A 15,941-nucleotide genomic window follows, 5' to 3' on the forward strand; every position below is an offset into this window, starting at 1 on the left:
GGCACCAAGAAGAGCTCAGGTCAGCCCAGAGCACCCCAGCTGCTAGATCCTGCAGCTCCCTCAGCCACCTGCTCCTGGGCTCAGAAGGCCTGATCTACATCCCCTTGCTGCCCCGTCAGCACTAACTCCACCTTCCTAGGGAAGAAGGCCTTGGACCTGCACAGTCACACACATGACCAGGCCAGACAGCAGAAGCATCTCCAAATGGGGCTAACCTATACCCGGTGCAGGCTGCAAACACACAGCAGCAAGCCTGGATGCCGAGAGCTGGGCCAGCGGTGGACACCCTCCCCCTCCTCTTGCCTGCAGTCAGCACAGTCCACACACAGCACAGCCTGCGCACTCGGGAGCCAGCGGCCAGGGCCACAGCACTTGGCACCCAGGCACCTGCACCTCGCCTGAGCTGGATGGTGGATGGACAGGGATTCACGAAGGGGAAGAGGACAGGAGGCCCTGCGGGGCCCCCACCCCATGAATGCAGATGCTGTCAGGAATCCGAGGAGGGCTTGGAGAGGTCCAGGGCTCACCCACCTTGACCATCCGAGCAAAGTACTCTCCTCCCAGGTAGTTTTCAGTTTTCAAATACAGGTCTCGGAGCTCACTGGCCCCCACAGGGTTGTATTTGGAGTTGAACTTGTCAAAGCGGTGGAACGTCTGCCGGCCCTGGGGAGAAGGGACACCAGCCAGATCACCATGCAGCCACCACACACATGACCCCTTCAGGCCTTTACAAGGTGGCCTCTGTGAGCCACACTGAAAGATACCTTCTGTGTCAGTTCTTGCATGAAAACCTGGGAAGTCCCAGGGCCAGGATCATGCATCCTCACTCAGCCAGCACTGGGGTCCTTTTGCAAGGCCCTCTGTAAAGGGGGATCGAGGGCCTCATGCCTCCAGGAGCAGGGCTGGCTGAGTGAGCCGGAAATACTGAACCATCAGTGATAATGTGTGTCCTATTACCGCTTAGACTTCATAAGGCACTTTTCTCCACGTTGCCTCATTCAGTGTCTGGTTTAAGATTTTTTTATTGTGGTGAAATGTACATAACACAAAATTTACCTTCTTAACCATTTTTAAGTATACAGTTCAGTGGTATAAAATACATTCACGTTGCCATGCAACTATCACCACCATCCATCCCCATAACTCTTTTCATGTTGTAAAACTGAAACTCTGCACCCACTAAACAATAGCTCCCCCAGACCCTGGTAACCACCATTCTCCTTTCTGTCTCTATGAGTTTGCCTATTCTAGATGCCTCATACAAGTGGAATCATACAGTATTTGTCCTTTTGTGTCTGGCTTCTTTGACTTATCATAATGTTTTCAAGCTTCATCCATGGATGTAGCAGATATCAGTACTTTATTCCTTTTTAGGACTGAATAATATTCCAGTGTGTGTGTGTGCATTTTATTTATCCATTCATCTGTTGATGGACACTTGGTTTGCTTCCACTTTTTGGCCACTGTGAATAATGCTGCTATAAGCATTAATGTGCAAGTAACAGTTTTAGTCCCTGCTTTCAATTCTTTTGGGTACATACCTAGGAGTGGAATGGCTAGAATGTACGGTAATTCTATATTTAACTTCCTGAGGAGCTGCCATACTGTTTTCTATAGCAGCTGCAACATCAGTTAGTATTTTAATAACTTTGTAATGTCAATAAGGCACGTGGCAGTCACCATTTTATAAGCAAGGAAATAAAAGCTTAAATGAGTTGCTTAAGGGCATACAACTCCTAAGTGGAATTAGAACAGGGACCTCCCTGACCAAGTCACACACTCTTTTCCCCTGTCCCAGGGCTGCTCCCAGCCCTGTTACTCTCTGAGGACAAACGACCTCTCACAGTCCCCATGAGACAGGCTGGGACCTGGGACTCCTTGCTGCAGTGCTACAGTACTTGCACCTGGACAAACGTCTCCTCAAGCAGCAAAATGCAAAGAAACTATATGGGACTAAAAATAACATGCACAGTTGGGGCAAATTATGGACAAAAGATACAAAGAGGGCTTCCCTGGTGGCGCAGCGGTTGAGAGTCCGCCTGCTGATGCAGGGGACACGGGTTCGTGCCCCAGTCCGGGAAGATCCCACATGCCGCGGAGTGGCTGGGCCCGGGAGCCATGGCCGCTGAGCCTGCGCGTCCGGAGCTTGTGCTCCGCAACGGGAGAGGCCACAGCAGTGGGAGGCCCGCGTATCACAAAAAAAAAAAAAAAAAAAAAAAGATACAAAGAGACCAAAAACCCCAACTGCCACTTCTGAAGAGCCTGGAGCAAAAACAGGGTGTTGGAAGCAAAAGCAGGGTACTGAGCATGCCCCCTGCACTCAACACCACCAGAGGGGTGGGCAAACCACCTAAGCCACCGCTCCTGCCCAACCCCGGGACACATCCCTACCCTTACCCCATATAAGGTACAAGCTCACTCCCCACGCAGGGAGCAAGCACGAAAGGGAACCTGTTTGTTCTCGCTCCCCCCTGCTGCAGCAGGGTCCCCAAAAAAGCCTTGCCTAAATTTCTTGTCTAGCCTCTAGTCAATTTCTATTGATCAGAAAGGCCAAGAACCCTGTTCCGTATCATCCACGGCTAGAAGAGAAAGAGATGCCTACGTGGCCAGCCTCTCTCCAAGCCCAATCCTGGCTCCTTTCCAGGGGGCTGAGTCCCCTACCAGGACTGCACGAGGCCCTTTGGCCGAGCTCACTCACCGCATGGACATCCAGCGAGTCCACAGTGAGGTCGTACGGGTCCATGTGCAGGCTGTCGAACACCTGCCGCAGGGTGATCTTCCGGCCCCACTTCTCGGCAACTGTCCGGTCGGGCTCCGTCTGGTACGTATGCTTGATGAAGCGCAGCAGGTGCTTCTGGTTCATGCAGGCAGCTGCGTGGATGTGCGTGTCCACCTGCAACACAGTGGCCCCCAGCACGTGAGCTGGGCCACCTCCCCCCGGCAACAGGAGCCAGGACATCCAGGCTTCGGTGTGGAGCGCAGAGCCTCAGCACTTGCACTGACGCCAGATCCCCCGCCCCATTTCTCCTGTAGACTTTGGAACTGGTCTTCCTCCGTCTAGCCTTGCTGCCCAGTCCCCCTCCTTACAGCACCAAGAGATCTTTTTTAAATGTAGGTCAGATCCAGCCACTATCCCTGTTAACAAATCATCAGTGCCCCCAAGTGTTCAAGATAAAGCCCAAGCTCCTTAGCCTGAGATTCAAGGCTTACTTCAAGCCTTAAGTCTCACCTTGCCACTGCCCTGCTCTCTGCTCCAGCCAGGACACCCCCACTTACAGGTGCCCGAGGTGCCATGCTATTCACACCGCGTGTCCTCAGCCTGGCATGCCTTCCCTCCTCCCCACCGATCCATCCACCAAGAAATTTCCCACGACTTCCTCCACGTGGCAGCCTGTCCTGATCCCCCAAGCACAGCGGATCATTTTTTCCCTTGCCCAACCTGGGACTCTAGCACAGACACTCCCGTCACTGTTTATGTCCTCCAATCTGATCTAATAATTTTCTGTCTACTTCATCACTAGACTGGGAGCTCAGTCCTCAAGGACAGGGACCATGTCTGATGCATCTAAGCCTCCAGCGCCTACCCCAGAGCCTGGTATGATGTTGAATCAATGGATGGATGAATGGACCAATGAACAGGTGTGGGAGGTTCCAATAGTTTCGATGATATCCACAACCTCCTAGAAACCTGAGGACCCACCTAATGCCCCACAAAATCCCACACTTGCCATTGACCTCTCTGGAGCCCTCAGAGCATTCCCCTCAGCCACTAGCCCTAAAGAAACGGAGGCCTGGCTAAGCTGAGAGATGGCCTGAAGTCACAGTGAACATCCTGACCCCCTTCCATGAGCCCAAGGGGCCTGAGGGAGGTTCCCCCAGGAGGGTGGCAGCAGCCTCACTGACCAGGGTGCTGCCAGCTGCCAGCCCACACTCTGCAGTCCCTGCTGCAGCTGACTGGGCGCTCTGCCAGGGCTGGGGTGAGGAGGCGGCTGACCTCAGGCCAAAGAATGCTGTTCACAGCTGGCCAGGCATCTCCAAGTCATGCCAAACCAGACATCCGATCCATCGAACCTCTGTGAGCTTTTTAATCAGCCAGCCCATATCACTGACCAGCATCACTCACTCATCAGAGCCCTTCCTGCCCTTAATCCTGCCACTCCTACCAGAAAAACAGACCACTAGGCATCAGAGAAAGGAAGGACCAAAAGTTAAAACGTCATCCAAAGCGCAGTACACAGGCTCAGGCACAACACGGATGGGCTGGGCTCATGTGGGACACACAAGCGGAGGTCAGCCGGAGTAATCTCATCTGGACACAGCTGGGCTCAACTACCTCAGCATGACTTAGCACATTCTGGGCTTTCTTGCTGTCCTCTAGCATAGCAATGACACACTGCAGGGGGTGCAGCCTGTCCTCATTCCCAGGAGTCACTAGAGGAGGGAGGAAAACAACTGGATAATCCAGGAAGCATCTGATCCAAACTTCAAACTTACCAAGGTGATTATTTTAGGAACAAGTACAAGAGCCTGTCCTTGGAGGTCAGCATTTTCAACTCACCAGAAGACCCAAGAGCATTCCTTGCTTTCATCTAAGACCTGGGTCTAAACGAACAGTAGAGTTTCTAAGCAGGGCTGGCCAATACCCGGCCCCTAAGCCAACGCTGACTATTTCCACCCCTGTGGCAAACATCGGTGATCAATTACAGCACTCTTCACTAAGCTTCGGGAGTAGCCTCAGGTAGCCGCTCCCCGTTGGTCAAGTTTGGCACAGAAGACGAAACCTATCTGCTATCCCTGATATGACATTTAAACCAAAGTGGGTAAGGCCTAATCTTACCCAACTCCCAAGCAGCGAACACACTCAGCCCCTCATTCTCAGCTCTGAGCAGAAAACAGTCATCTCAGGGACACAGTCCTGCTGGTTTGGCCTCACGGTGCCATAACCCATGACCTGATGTGACGTTGCAGGTAATTTCACAAGTACCGCCCACACTGACCCACAGCCAGGCACAGCTCCTGCCTCAGAGCAGGACCCTGGCCTGCCCCCGTGACACTGACAGCCACTTGGAAGTATGGAGGCCACCTCCCAGCCCGGCCTGAACTTCAGAAAGTCAGCTCTCCTCCCCTAGCACAGGCTTCCAGGGTAAGATGAAGCAGCCAGCACTCAGGAGGCAGGGAGGGGCAAGGCACAGCCTGACCTGGATGTGCGTTTACGGATAGCTGTGGTGTCAGAGAACAGCCCACTGTGTCAGAGCACGGGGCTCAAGGCCACCTCTGTCCAGAGAGCACATGAACGCCCAGACTGACAGGGAACGCGAGGATGGGCTCTGGTATGTAACCACAGCCCCTTCGCCCCCTGCCCCCTAGGACTCTCGCCCTCATGGTGGCCAGAGAGCGCAAACACCCACTGGGGCCCCGCCTTAGAAGCAGACAGTGTCGGAGCCAGTGCAGTCAGGTGCAGGCAGCAGGAAGCAGTCGGGCCCAGAGCGCGCACGTGGGCAGAGGGCAGGGCTGCGCAGGGCTGGGCAAGGAGTTTTCTTGGACACCCATCTGGGCGTTGTAGGGTTCCTTTGGGCAGGGCAGAGAGGAGCTGGCCTAATGACTGAGGCACCCAGCTGTCTGAGCACCTGAGGATCACACAGAAGAAACAGATGGTGCTTGAAGGTGAATATGCCACGGAGGTGATGTCTAACACACATCCTTTCACCTCTGCCTGGAAATCCCCGAGACTCTTCCATGAGCCTCAGAGCCCAGGAGCAGAAGCCTAACTTGCACCCTGGGGGCTCTTGATCCCATCCAAGTGGGATGCAGCTTAGCAGAGGTGATCTCAGGGCCTCGCTGGAGAAGGCCGTCCATGTAGTACTGCTGAGTGCTCCCAGGCAGGGGGTCAGGGAGGCCTGAGCTGGGCTCTCCAGAGGAGACACAACCTCCTCTGGCCTACCCTCCCTTGTCAAAGCTGACCCCAGGGAGAGGGTGGCACTGGGACAGAGGCCCCTGTGGCCATGACAACCCTGCTGTGACTCAGTTCAGATGTGGCCACCCCTCCTCCGGGCATAGCCTTACCCCACCCTTCTCCCGGAGCTTCTGTCCCAGAGCAGCGCCACACCCCCGCCCGCCTCCCTGCTGCCTCTGACAAACCTGTGGGCCCTTGCGTGATCCAGAACCTCACCCACACCTGCAGGCTCACTCCCCACAGCCCGCCACGAGCCTCTGCCCCCACCCCCGAGCTCCAGCCACACTGCACCCCTTGCGGCACCCTCGCGCTCCCTCCTGTCTCAGGCCACTCTCCCCCTGCTGCTGCTTGTAGCCACAGCTCCCTCTACCTGCTGGGCCATCACTTCCACCCCCTGCCCTGCCCTCTGCCTGGCAAACTCCTACGCAAAGTCACCTCAGTCCTGGCCTCTCCCTGAAAGACACCCCGGTCACACACCTATCACACTAACAGTAACAGGCTGGGAGCTGCTTGTGGACAGGAAGTCCTCTCATTAGGCATCAAAGGCCCCACGCTTGGCACTGATCCCACGCTCGCTGTATATTAGTTACACGGAATAAAATGGCAAAGCGGAAGTCCGTGATCATTTAACCTGCACGTCGGCCCCGACTGCGGCCCCTGCAGGCTCTCCACTCTAGGGGAAGGCCAGAGAGGGGGGCACGTCGGATGCTCTTCCTTAAATACGCCCCATGCAGAAGGAAGCAGGGCCACAAACTCCCAAGTCCAAAGAGGCCTTAATAGCTTTTCTCGATCCATGATAAATTTAATACGTTCTCTACTGTAAAAGTAGGCTGGTCTCCACTCTCATAACCACTTAATAGGCCATGCCCTATTTCTCAAGGAGGAGGGCACGTTCCAACAGATACACAACATGGACAAAGGTTTCCACCATGTCACACCAAGTACCACCTGAGGCGTGGCCTGCCGCACGGAAGGCAACTGGCCAGTCTTCCCTCTGTACATAGGAAGGCTACGCAGGGGGCCGAGCCCAGACGGGCTAGGGCACCGGCTCTGAACACCGGCTCACGCACCTTTCTCACGTTATAGAAGTCTCGGTGAGGGTTGCTCTTCAACTCTTTGAACTCGGCCATTTCATTTAGCATCTCGTGAAGGCTGAACTTGGATTCCAGAAAGTTCAGTCGCCGGTGACAATACGTTTTCCTGCAGATTGGGAAGGGGGAGAAACCACAGTTGAGGAGAAGGCACAGCAAGCTCTCTAGTCTGGAGACCTCCAGTGTCTGCGGCGACCGACCCCTGGGCGGAAGGTCAGGATGGAGCAGGGAGGGGTACGGAGGGGCCCGCTTTCTGCAGACCCAGCTGAAGTGTGGAACCACAGCCATGTGAGTCGATGGGGGCAGTAGAGAGCTGACTGCAACCTCACACGGGTTCCTTAACTTCTAGCCTTATGGGCTTAGGCAATTCATCCCAAGCTGCTGTCTCTCATGAACAGGTATGGAGCCAGCAATGCCCAAGACTGAAATGAGGGTTAAACTAGCTTATGTGTGTGAAGGGCCCAACTCAGCAGAGTGGACACTCAAGGAAGATCTCCCTCCTTCAGCCCTTCCGTCTTTCCTTCCTCCCATCTATCCTCAGCCACCTTTCACTCCTTGAAAAGAGTGAAAAAGTGAAAAAGATTGATAATACAGTCAAACCTTAAGGCGTGACCTGCCCACCTGGGCTGCAGAGAACCACCCTGTGACCAAATGACATCCCCCAAACCCTGAGACCTGAAGACTTCTCAACTCTGAGGCTTCAGGATGAGGGGGGGATGTTCTGCATCATGGGCAGACGAGAAACGTAGGGGTGTTGTTACCTTCTCTGCAAGGACTGATGTCCCCACTGGCTGGCAAAGGCCACTGCAGGTGGGAGCACTCCCTATTCTCAGCCAACTGCCTGTGCCTGTGTCCACAGCCACGCGGAACCTTCAATCACAAGCCAGGCCACCCTGCTTCCCTGTGGCCCCCAAACACACACAGCTCCTTTGGCGCCCCGTCACTGAGACGTGCGTGAAGAGCAGCCTCCGGCCCCGCACCAGCACCATCGTCTGTCAGCTGGATGAGCCCCAGAGCCAAGCATGGGACAGTCTGGGTCGGACGGGATTCCCAAGGCCATATCACCCAGTCCCTTCCCCAGCGGGACTCGCCCTGACGACAGCCACTGCTCACACACGTGGGGAGCAGTCCCATCCCCCAGGCTTCCCCTCAAAGCTCCTGCTCTTCCTGGCTGAGGCAAGCTCCCGGGAACTACCCTTTCCCCTCCCAGCTCTTACGTCTGCCCTCAGATCACCGAGGACCAAGACCCACTCTGTCCATCCCTTCGGGGCCCACCCTCCCACCTCAGGCACAGCATCACCCCATTTCCAGCGAACCCCAAAAGGCAGGACAAGAGATAAGTCCCTCAGCCGTGACCAGCTTCCTCCCCCTCCCCCGGACCCCCAGTCCTGGCTTGGTATTCACAGCACAGCCGCTGTCAGAGGGGCGCAGGGCCCGGGCAGGCTGAGCCTCCACTGCTGATTCGCTTAAGTGCTCACCAAGAAGCAAGGGCCCAGGAAGACAGCTCCCTGCCAGGTTAGCTCGAGCCAAGCCTACAGGCGACACGGGGGTCGTAGCTAAGTTCCCAGGCTCCCTGCACTCTCCCCTCCAGAAACACAGAAAAGCCAACAGAGGAAGCAACAGTCTTCATCACTCCCCCACCTGCAGTAACGCCCTAGGCTGGTAACTCTCTGCAAGGCTGCCGTCCTGCCTGGGGGGAGGAGTGGCCGCCATTTTAAGGTGCGCAGGTGGCCAGCGGCAAGCAGATGCCCCACACCTGCGCGTGCAGAAGGGCCAGGTAGTAGCGACTTTAAGAATATGCCAGCCTGTGAAGGAAGATTGTGGCAGAAACCCACAAAGCACTGGGGAAAGGGGAAACCACTCTCTTTCTGGGGGTGGTTTAGCTGAGGAGAAGCCCACAGCAAGAGGCCTCTCCCGGTCCCTTCCTACAGGATAGCACCCCTGCAAAGAGAGGCAGACTCGGGGGGCTTACGTGGGGCCATGGGTGATGAGAGCCAGGATGTGGCTCATGTCCACCGTGTAGGTCTCCAGGTCCGGGTAGGGCAGGCTGTGGGGCTCCTGGCATTCCAGCATCTTTGTGTTATCGTACACGTAGAGGATGCCCCCCTGCATGCGGACCAGGAAGCCCAGGTTTCGGGGAGCATCATCCAGGCAGTAAGGGTCTTCCTGGGGCAGTGGGGGAGGGTGGAAGTCTGCAAAACAGGATTGAGTGATGGCCAAGTGCCCTTCACCTCAGGAGCTCACGGGGGCTCAAAAGTCACATTCCGGGCTTCCCTGGTGGTGCAGTAGCTGAGAGTCCGCCTGCCGATGCAGGGGACACGGGTTCGTGACCCGGTCCGGGAAGATCCCACATGCCGCGGAGCGGCTGGGCCCGTGAGCCATGGCCGCTGAGCCTGCGCGTCCAGAGCCTGTGCTCCGCAATGGGAGAGGCCACAACAGTGAGAGGCCCGCGTAACGCAAAAAAAAAAAGTCACGTTCCCACCGAGGCCTGCCCTGGTTGTCTGATCTAAAACCTAACCACTCCCACTGCCCCCGACATCTCATATCCCCTTCCCTGCTTTATTCTGTCTCCTCAGCACTTGCCACTATGTAAAATAATTTCTCTTCTTTATCTTGGGCAGTATGTGTTCATTTTGTTCACTGCTGTGTCCCCATTCCCTAGAACGGGCCCTGGCACACGGCTGGCCCTTCACTGTTTCAACTGAAATAAGCTGCAGCCTCCTGGGAACTTCAGGGACACGAGGCTTATGAAAAAGGGCAGCTGTGTCTTCTCCTAATAAGAGGACAGACAGAAGCTGGCACTGCCCGGTGGGAGTAACTGTCCCTGCCCTTCCACATCTTCCTGAGCCCAGGGAGGCTAAGGGGCTAGAAGCCATCCCCTCCACAAATAAGCACAGAATAGGGACCGCATCCGCCCCAGAGACAGAGCTGTCTGTCCCTACGGCTGCGGGCTGTTAGCCCACAGGAGCCAGAAAAGGCCTCTTGGCTATTTCCCAGCTACGACTTGCAGCAAACGACGTTACCTCCAGAACCTGTCTGCTCACCTGAGGATGACACCCTGCCTTAATGGGCTGTTGTGAGGGCTGCGCTAGCAGGTAGAGGAAAATGCTTTGTAAACAGTAATACATCGTAAGGCATTATTCTCATCACTCTCATAGTGGGTTTTCCTGGCTCTCGATAAGCTCTGTTCTGGCCAAGGAACAGGTTATGCTGAGCGGCAGTAGAACTGGGGGCTTCAGCTCTGCACATCAGCCAACCCCGCACAGGGTCCAGCTGCCTGGCTGCCACCCCAGGCAGGAGGAAACCCTGGAATCTTCATCAATGGAAGGAATGAAGGCGGAGTAGCTGCCCGGGCGACCCCCATCAGTGCTCGGAACAGACTGCCCTAGAGCAGACGTGAGGCATCACGGGGGCTGAAGCGGCAGGGGCGCGGGGAACTGACGCCCCCCACACACTTCAGGCACGGCCACAGGCCAGCTCAGGAGTCCCTGATGCGTGCCAGTGCCTGTGAGACACACGCAGTCCAAAGGCCTGGGGGGACCACTGCCTCCGCGTCACCACACTCACACCCGGGCCCCGGGGACTCTGTTCTGTATAAAGTACACCTTCGACAGTCAGTCCTGCCTGCCCTTGCCAACACTGGAGCGGGTGGGATCAACTTCCCTCAGACAGACAGGGAAACGGGTTTGGGAGGGCTGAGACTTACCCAGGGCCCCAGGTAGTAACAGATGCCCAAAGTCGAGGTCTCAGAGCTTCAAGAAAAGCAAGAGACAGGAGACATCTTGGCACCAACTCCCCCCGAGGGGGCAGCCAGGGTCCTGGGTGCTGACACAGGCCACCAGGCCCTCATCCGATCCCCCACCACCAACTTTCAAGATCGAGGTTTCCTGTTGTCTTCATTCATACTAGTTAACTTACAGCCTCTACTGCTCCTGGTCTTTCACAGGCCAAACAGACTCCACCAGAAACCATCCTGCCTTCTCTGATCCCTCCTTCCCCAAACTCCACAGCATCAACGTAACTCCTATTTACCAAGCACTCCCCAGATGCCAGAACTGCACTAACCACTTCACGTGCATTCTCTCGTTTCATCCTCACAACTGGCCCAAGGGATAGATATTAGTATTCCCATTTTACAGACTGAGAAACTGAGGTTTGGAGAAATACCTTCCTTGCCCAAGACAGTGGTGGAGCTTAGATCGGAATGCAGGTGGGTTGGATTCCAGAGCCAACTTCCCTGCCCTGGGAACACACCCTCTCTACTTACCCACACGCCACCCACCTCACCACCAATTTGGCATTTACTGTCTGATTGTGTTTAAATATCCAGCATGAGGCTGCCTGTCTCCCTGGAGGACCCCCAAGATCAGGGACTGTCTTTCACCCCCTCCCCTGCCTTGTCTCTCTCAACTTGTACAGCTCAACCAAGGGCAAGGCACACAGTGCACGTGGAATCAATCCTCGGGGAAACCAGCAAAAAAAATCAGTGTAGGAGAAGCCAACACCAGGGCTCTGCCCTTAAAACACCATCTGGGGGAGATACATCCAACCAGTAAAACCTCCTGACCAACCCTCGGGCCATGCCCTGCTTGAAAGCCCACCTGCAGCCACAGCGCCGTACCTGGGAGGCCCTCTTCCAGAGGTGCAGCGTCTGCCCGCCAGTGACCCAGGTACTGGGCCGTGGTGCGTGGGAAGCGGTGGTAGGCGAGCCGGGCGTACTTCTCCCGGATCACCAGGGCCTTGGCCAGGCTCTTGGCGGCCTGTTCATAGTCCTCCACGGTGATCTGCAGAAAAGGGTTCACACAGCAGGCCTGAGACCACTGACCTAGCCCTTGACCAGCAGCAGGCAACTTGGGTTTGGGGAGCATTCCCACCACTGTGGGCCCAGTGGTTCCCTGTGCTTGAACGGCTTGTACAAATACCATGGTTAATGCCGGACACCCAAGTTCCTCCTGGGAGTCTGGACCCGAGGGATGTGCTCTGCAGGCGTGTGGCCACAGCCCCAGTGAAAACCGTGGCTGCTGAGTCTCTAAGGAGCCTCCGTGGTAGACGACACCTCACACGTGCTGTCACAATTCAATGCTGAGTGGATCAGGTGCCTTCTGGTGACTCCACTGGGTGGGGCTGCTGGGAAGCTTGCTGCTGGCCTCTTCCAGACTCTGCCCCACGTACCTCTCTCTTCCCTTTGCTGACTTTGCTCTGCAGCCTTTCACGGTAATAAATCCTAGTCCTAAGCACAGCTCTGCGCTGAGTCCTAGGAGTCCTCCTGGCAAATCACTGAACCCAGCAGGGGTCTTGGGGGTCCCCTAACACAGCCGGAGATTTGGGGCTGTTGGAGAGAGTCAGGTACCCCAGCCTGCACACTGCAGGCCAGCCTCAGTGCGGCTGATTAAACCACAAGCCAGCTGCTGCTGCCCCTGGCCCAAGAAGAGGCACAGCCTGGACCGTATCCCCGATCAGGGTTAGCACCATCATTTTCAGTTGAGAAAATACATGTTTCTTTGGAGGTAAAGATAAAAACTTCTGTGTGCTCAGTCTGCTGCTTTGCCAACCCCAGGCTTCTGATTCATCTGGTAATCACCCCCGTTCACCCCGTCAACAAGCACTTGTATGTTATGGGACAGACCCTTTTCGCAGATTTCATTTTGGTCCTCACTGCAACCCATTTTACAACTGGGGAAAAAGAGACCCAGAGAGGATAAGTCACAGGAAGTCACGAAGTCAAACTTCAGACCCTGATCTGACCGAGTCCCAAAGCCCAAGTATGCTCTGCTTTCCCAGAGCTGCCTCACGCTCAGAGATAAATGAGATAAATTCTCGCCTTCCAGTGGGCTCGTTAATCTTTGTCTCTTGGGAAGGACAGGTGTGGAAGAAATCTGAACGTGCTGGGGGAGACAGTCATTCATAAGAGAGGATATGAGACGCAGCAGAGGGAGGTACAAGAGGGAGCACAGAGCCGGAAGGCTGGGGCCTGGACCGTGACCCCTCTGCTTTAGTAAAAAAAAAATCATTTTTAGCTTTGAAATGTTGTAAACATACAGACAAGCACTGAAGATAATATGACAGACACCCATGTATCTACCTTCCAGAGCTAACAATTTTAATATTTTTTATTGTTGTTTCAGATGTCTTATATGTTTACATAAATAAATCATCTCAGATAACAGCTAAAACTCTGCCCTCCTCCACCCACTCCATCCTCAGAGGAAGGAAGTTGGTATACATCTTTCCCATGCACGTTTTTTCACTTTTACTTTTTTTTTTTCCTTGCTTCTTGTTAAGGAAGGAGCTTCTCCTTTCCTGACTCCAGGTGTCCCCATGAGGGGGTGTTAATTCCATTTTACACTTTCTGATGGCTTAGAAGAGCAACAGGAATAGGTGAGCGGACAACACCGTAGACACAAATATGTCCCTGCCAACAATAAAGCCAAATACTGTCTGCAGGACTGAGGGACTCAGCAGGGCAAGGGGCTCAGGCCACAGCTGGAGGTATCAGAGACGTGCTCAGAGTCCCAGCAGACCAGCCAACCTGTAAGCACTGCAGGCCTCATGCCTGGCGGCTGACCCACTGGGGGCCAAGGCGACCTGCAAGGTCAGCCTGCCTCTCATAGACTGGTGGCTCTCTGGGGACCACTCACCAGTTCAGGGGCTCAATGCCCTACAATGTGCCAAGCAGGAGACTGATTGAAAGGAGCTAGTTAATGCACCAGGCCAACGTCCACCCCCCTTCAGCTGGCTGTCAGCCCACCTCTAGTCTCCCCTTCCACTGTTCTGCCCACATGCCAGAGTCTGGGTGGACACCACGGACCCCTGGTCAGGATGCTGTATCTCTAGGCAAGGCCTGTGTTGTTTCCAATCCAACCAAAATTCCCATGCATAGAAAGGAATTTAAATAAAGTATGGTTCATCCACACAGTGGAATACTATGCACTTGTAAAAAAGAAATAACAAGGAAGTTCTTGATGTATTGATATGGCATTATCTCCAAGATGTACTGTTACATGAAAAACCCAGGCTCAGTATAATGTATAGTAACTACCATTTGTGTAAAAATAAATAAATCAACTACATGGGCATAGTAAACTGTAGGTACACAGGCCATCTATGTGAGAACACACCAGAAACCAAAACCAAGGATTGCCTCTGAGGAGGGGAATCGGGTAGCTAGAGGACTGATATAATTTTTGTACCTTTTAAATTTTAAGCCATGTGCAAGGATTTTCTATTGCTCAAAAAATAAATTTTTTTAAGCTAGAAGAAAACGTATAGAAGAGTAATAAGTCACTTTGCTTTCTCAGATACACTATATATTCTAAAACTACTGTTAAAGAAGAGAGACAGAATAACAAGGCCAACTGAGGGTAGTAGGTTGAGGGCCAGGGAGATGGAACCAAACCTGGCACTAAGTGATACTTCTCTTCAAGAAACAAGCAATAAAAAGGCATCATCCAACCAGGTGAAAGGAGCATATTTTCAGTGACTGAGTTAACGGACTTGGTGCAAACCAAGCTTGTTTACTTTCTTGTCAAGACCTGCTTGTCCTGCTTGGCTGGTCTAGCCTGTATTTAAGGACATGAGTCCAAGCACAGAGGAGGAGCTGATTCAGCAATAACTGATTTCGCACAAACCAATCAACACCAGGACTTAATCCATTCAACATCCGGGAACACTAAAGAGCCCAAGCTGGAACCGTCCCCAATGGGCTACAGGGACAGAGGCAGTGTTTCTGGGCCCACAGCACATATGGAACCTACGGGCCACACGGTGTACCAACCTGCAGCCCTAGGCCCTCCTCACAGGGAGAGCAGCGCCCTAGACACACACCCGCTACCTCTCCTAGAACCCTCCTTCTCTCCAGGCTCCTGTGCCTCCTGCCTGCCACCTCCCAGACACCCACAGACCAGGCCAGGCTTCAGGGCTGGACGTGACCCCACGGGACCCCAGCTTTGGCACAAGGCACATACAACACTCACAGAGCCCCCGCAGAGACGCCTTACCCCAGCACAGTAGTCTCCGCTGATGGTGACCCGCTGGTACTCAGGCATGGCATAGGGTGCAGGTGCGGGCTGGGGAGGGGCTCCGGGGAGCACAGGAGCTGCGGCAGACACGGCTGGGCAGGCTGTCGGGGGGCCCTTCCAATCTTGCTGCGTCGGCATTTGCAGAGACAGGGACTGGGACCGAATCATCTTAAAACTTTTCTTTCTAAAAGTCGAGGACAAGGAAAAGTGAAAGAAAGCAGCGAACTGGGGCGAGTGATGAAGAGTCTCTGTTATGGACATGGCAGGAAAATTTGGCTCTGATTAATCAGCGGTGCTGGTCCTACCGTGAAGAAGTTTCTAATCGTTCGTGCCGTCCTCTCACACTCGTCTCTCTGCATGCAATATCCCAGACACCCCTCCCTGCGGCCACTAAGAACTGCTGTGGCCTGCGTTTGCAGGGCGCGTGGAACATGCAAGTAGGCAAATGTCTCAGGAGACAGAGGGCAGACCACCCTGCAGGGGTCTAACACCAAGGGCAAGTGAGGTGAGCACGATGTCGAATCAACCACCATGCTGTCTTCAGATAAGCCAGACTCTGGGTCCCAGCATATGAACAGTCTCAATCACAGTGCACTTCACAAAGTTAACAATTTGGGGCATTGGAGCCAGAAGAGATCGTTACAGTCAAGCAGTCCCACCTCCTGTTTTCATAAAGGAAGAGTCAGGGGACCAGAGATGGGAAATGGCTTATACGAAGTCACGGCAAGGTGCAGCTCGCCCTTAGCTTCCCACCTCCCTGGTACCCTGTCACCCCAGCTGCTCCCTCCTCTAGCCTGGCATGTGCCCTCCTGGCCGCTGCTGGGGCAGGCACAGGTCTGTAGCTTTGTTATGGGAAAGGGACTGAACAGCATCAATTTC

At 54.4% G+C, this 15,941-nt stretch overlaps 1 protein-coding gene across 7 annotated transcripts in view; it reads right to left on the bottom strand.

Moving 5' to 3' along the window:
* AMPD3 (adenosine monophosphate deaminase 3) overlaps positions 1-15,941 on the bottom strand; it is a 41,975-nt gene that overhangs the window by 10,957 nt on the left and 15,077 nt on the right. For all 7 annotated transcript variants that reach the window (XR_009542431.1, XM_060159683.1, XM_060159682.1 and 4 more), the window contains exons 3-8: positions 15,042-15,246; positions 11,666-11,828; positions 9,017-9,236; positions 7,024-7,153; positions 2,699-2,893; positions 532-663 (exon numbers count right to left, since the gene is read on the bottom strand). Coding sequence is in view for 6 of the 7 variants with exons in the window: in XM_060159683.1 (XP_060015666.1) it covers positions 532-663; positions 2,699-2,893; positions 7,024-7,153; positions 9,017-9,236; positions 11,666-11,828; positions 15,042-15,246 (1,045 nt within the window). In the remaining variant the exon portion in view is untranslated. The remainder of the gene's footprint in view (positions 1-531; positions 664-2,698; positions 2,894-7,023; positions 7,154-9,016; positions 9,237-11,665; positions 11,829-15,041; positions 15,247-15,941) is intronic.

This window comes from Lagenorhynchus albirostris, chromosome 9, assembly GCF_949774975.1.
Source record: "Lagenorhynchus albirostris chromosome 9, mLagAlb1.1, whole genome shotgun sequence".
Taxonomy (NCBI): Eukaryota; Metazoa; Chordata; class Mammalia; order Artiodactyla; family Delphinidae; genus Lagenorhynchus; species Lagenorhynchus albirostris.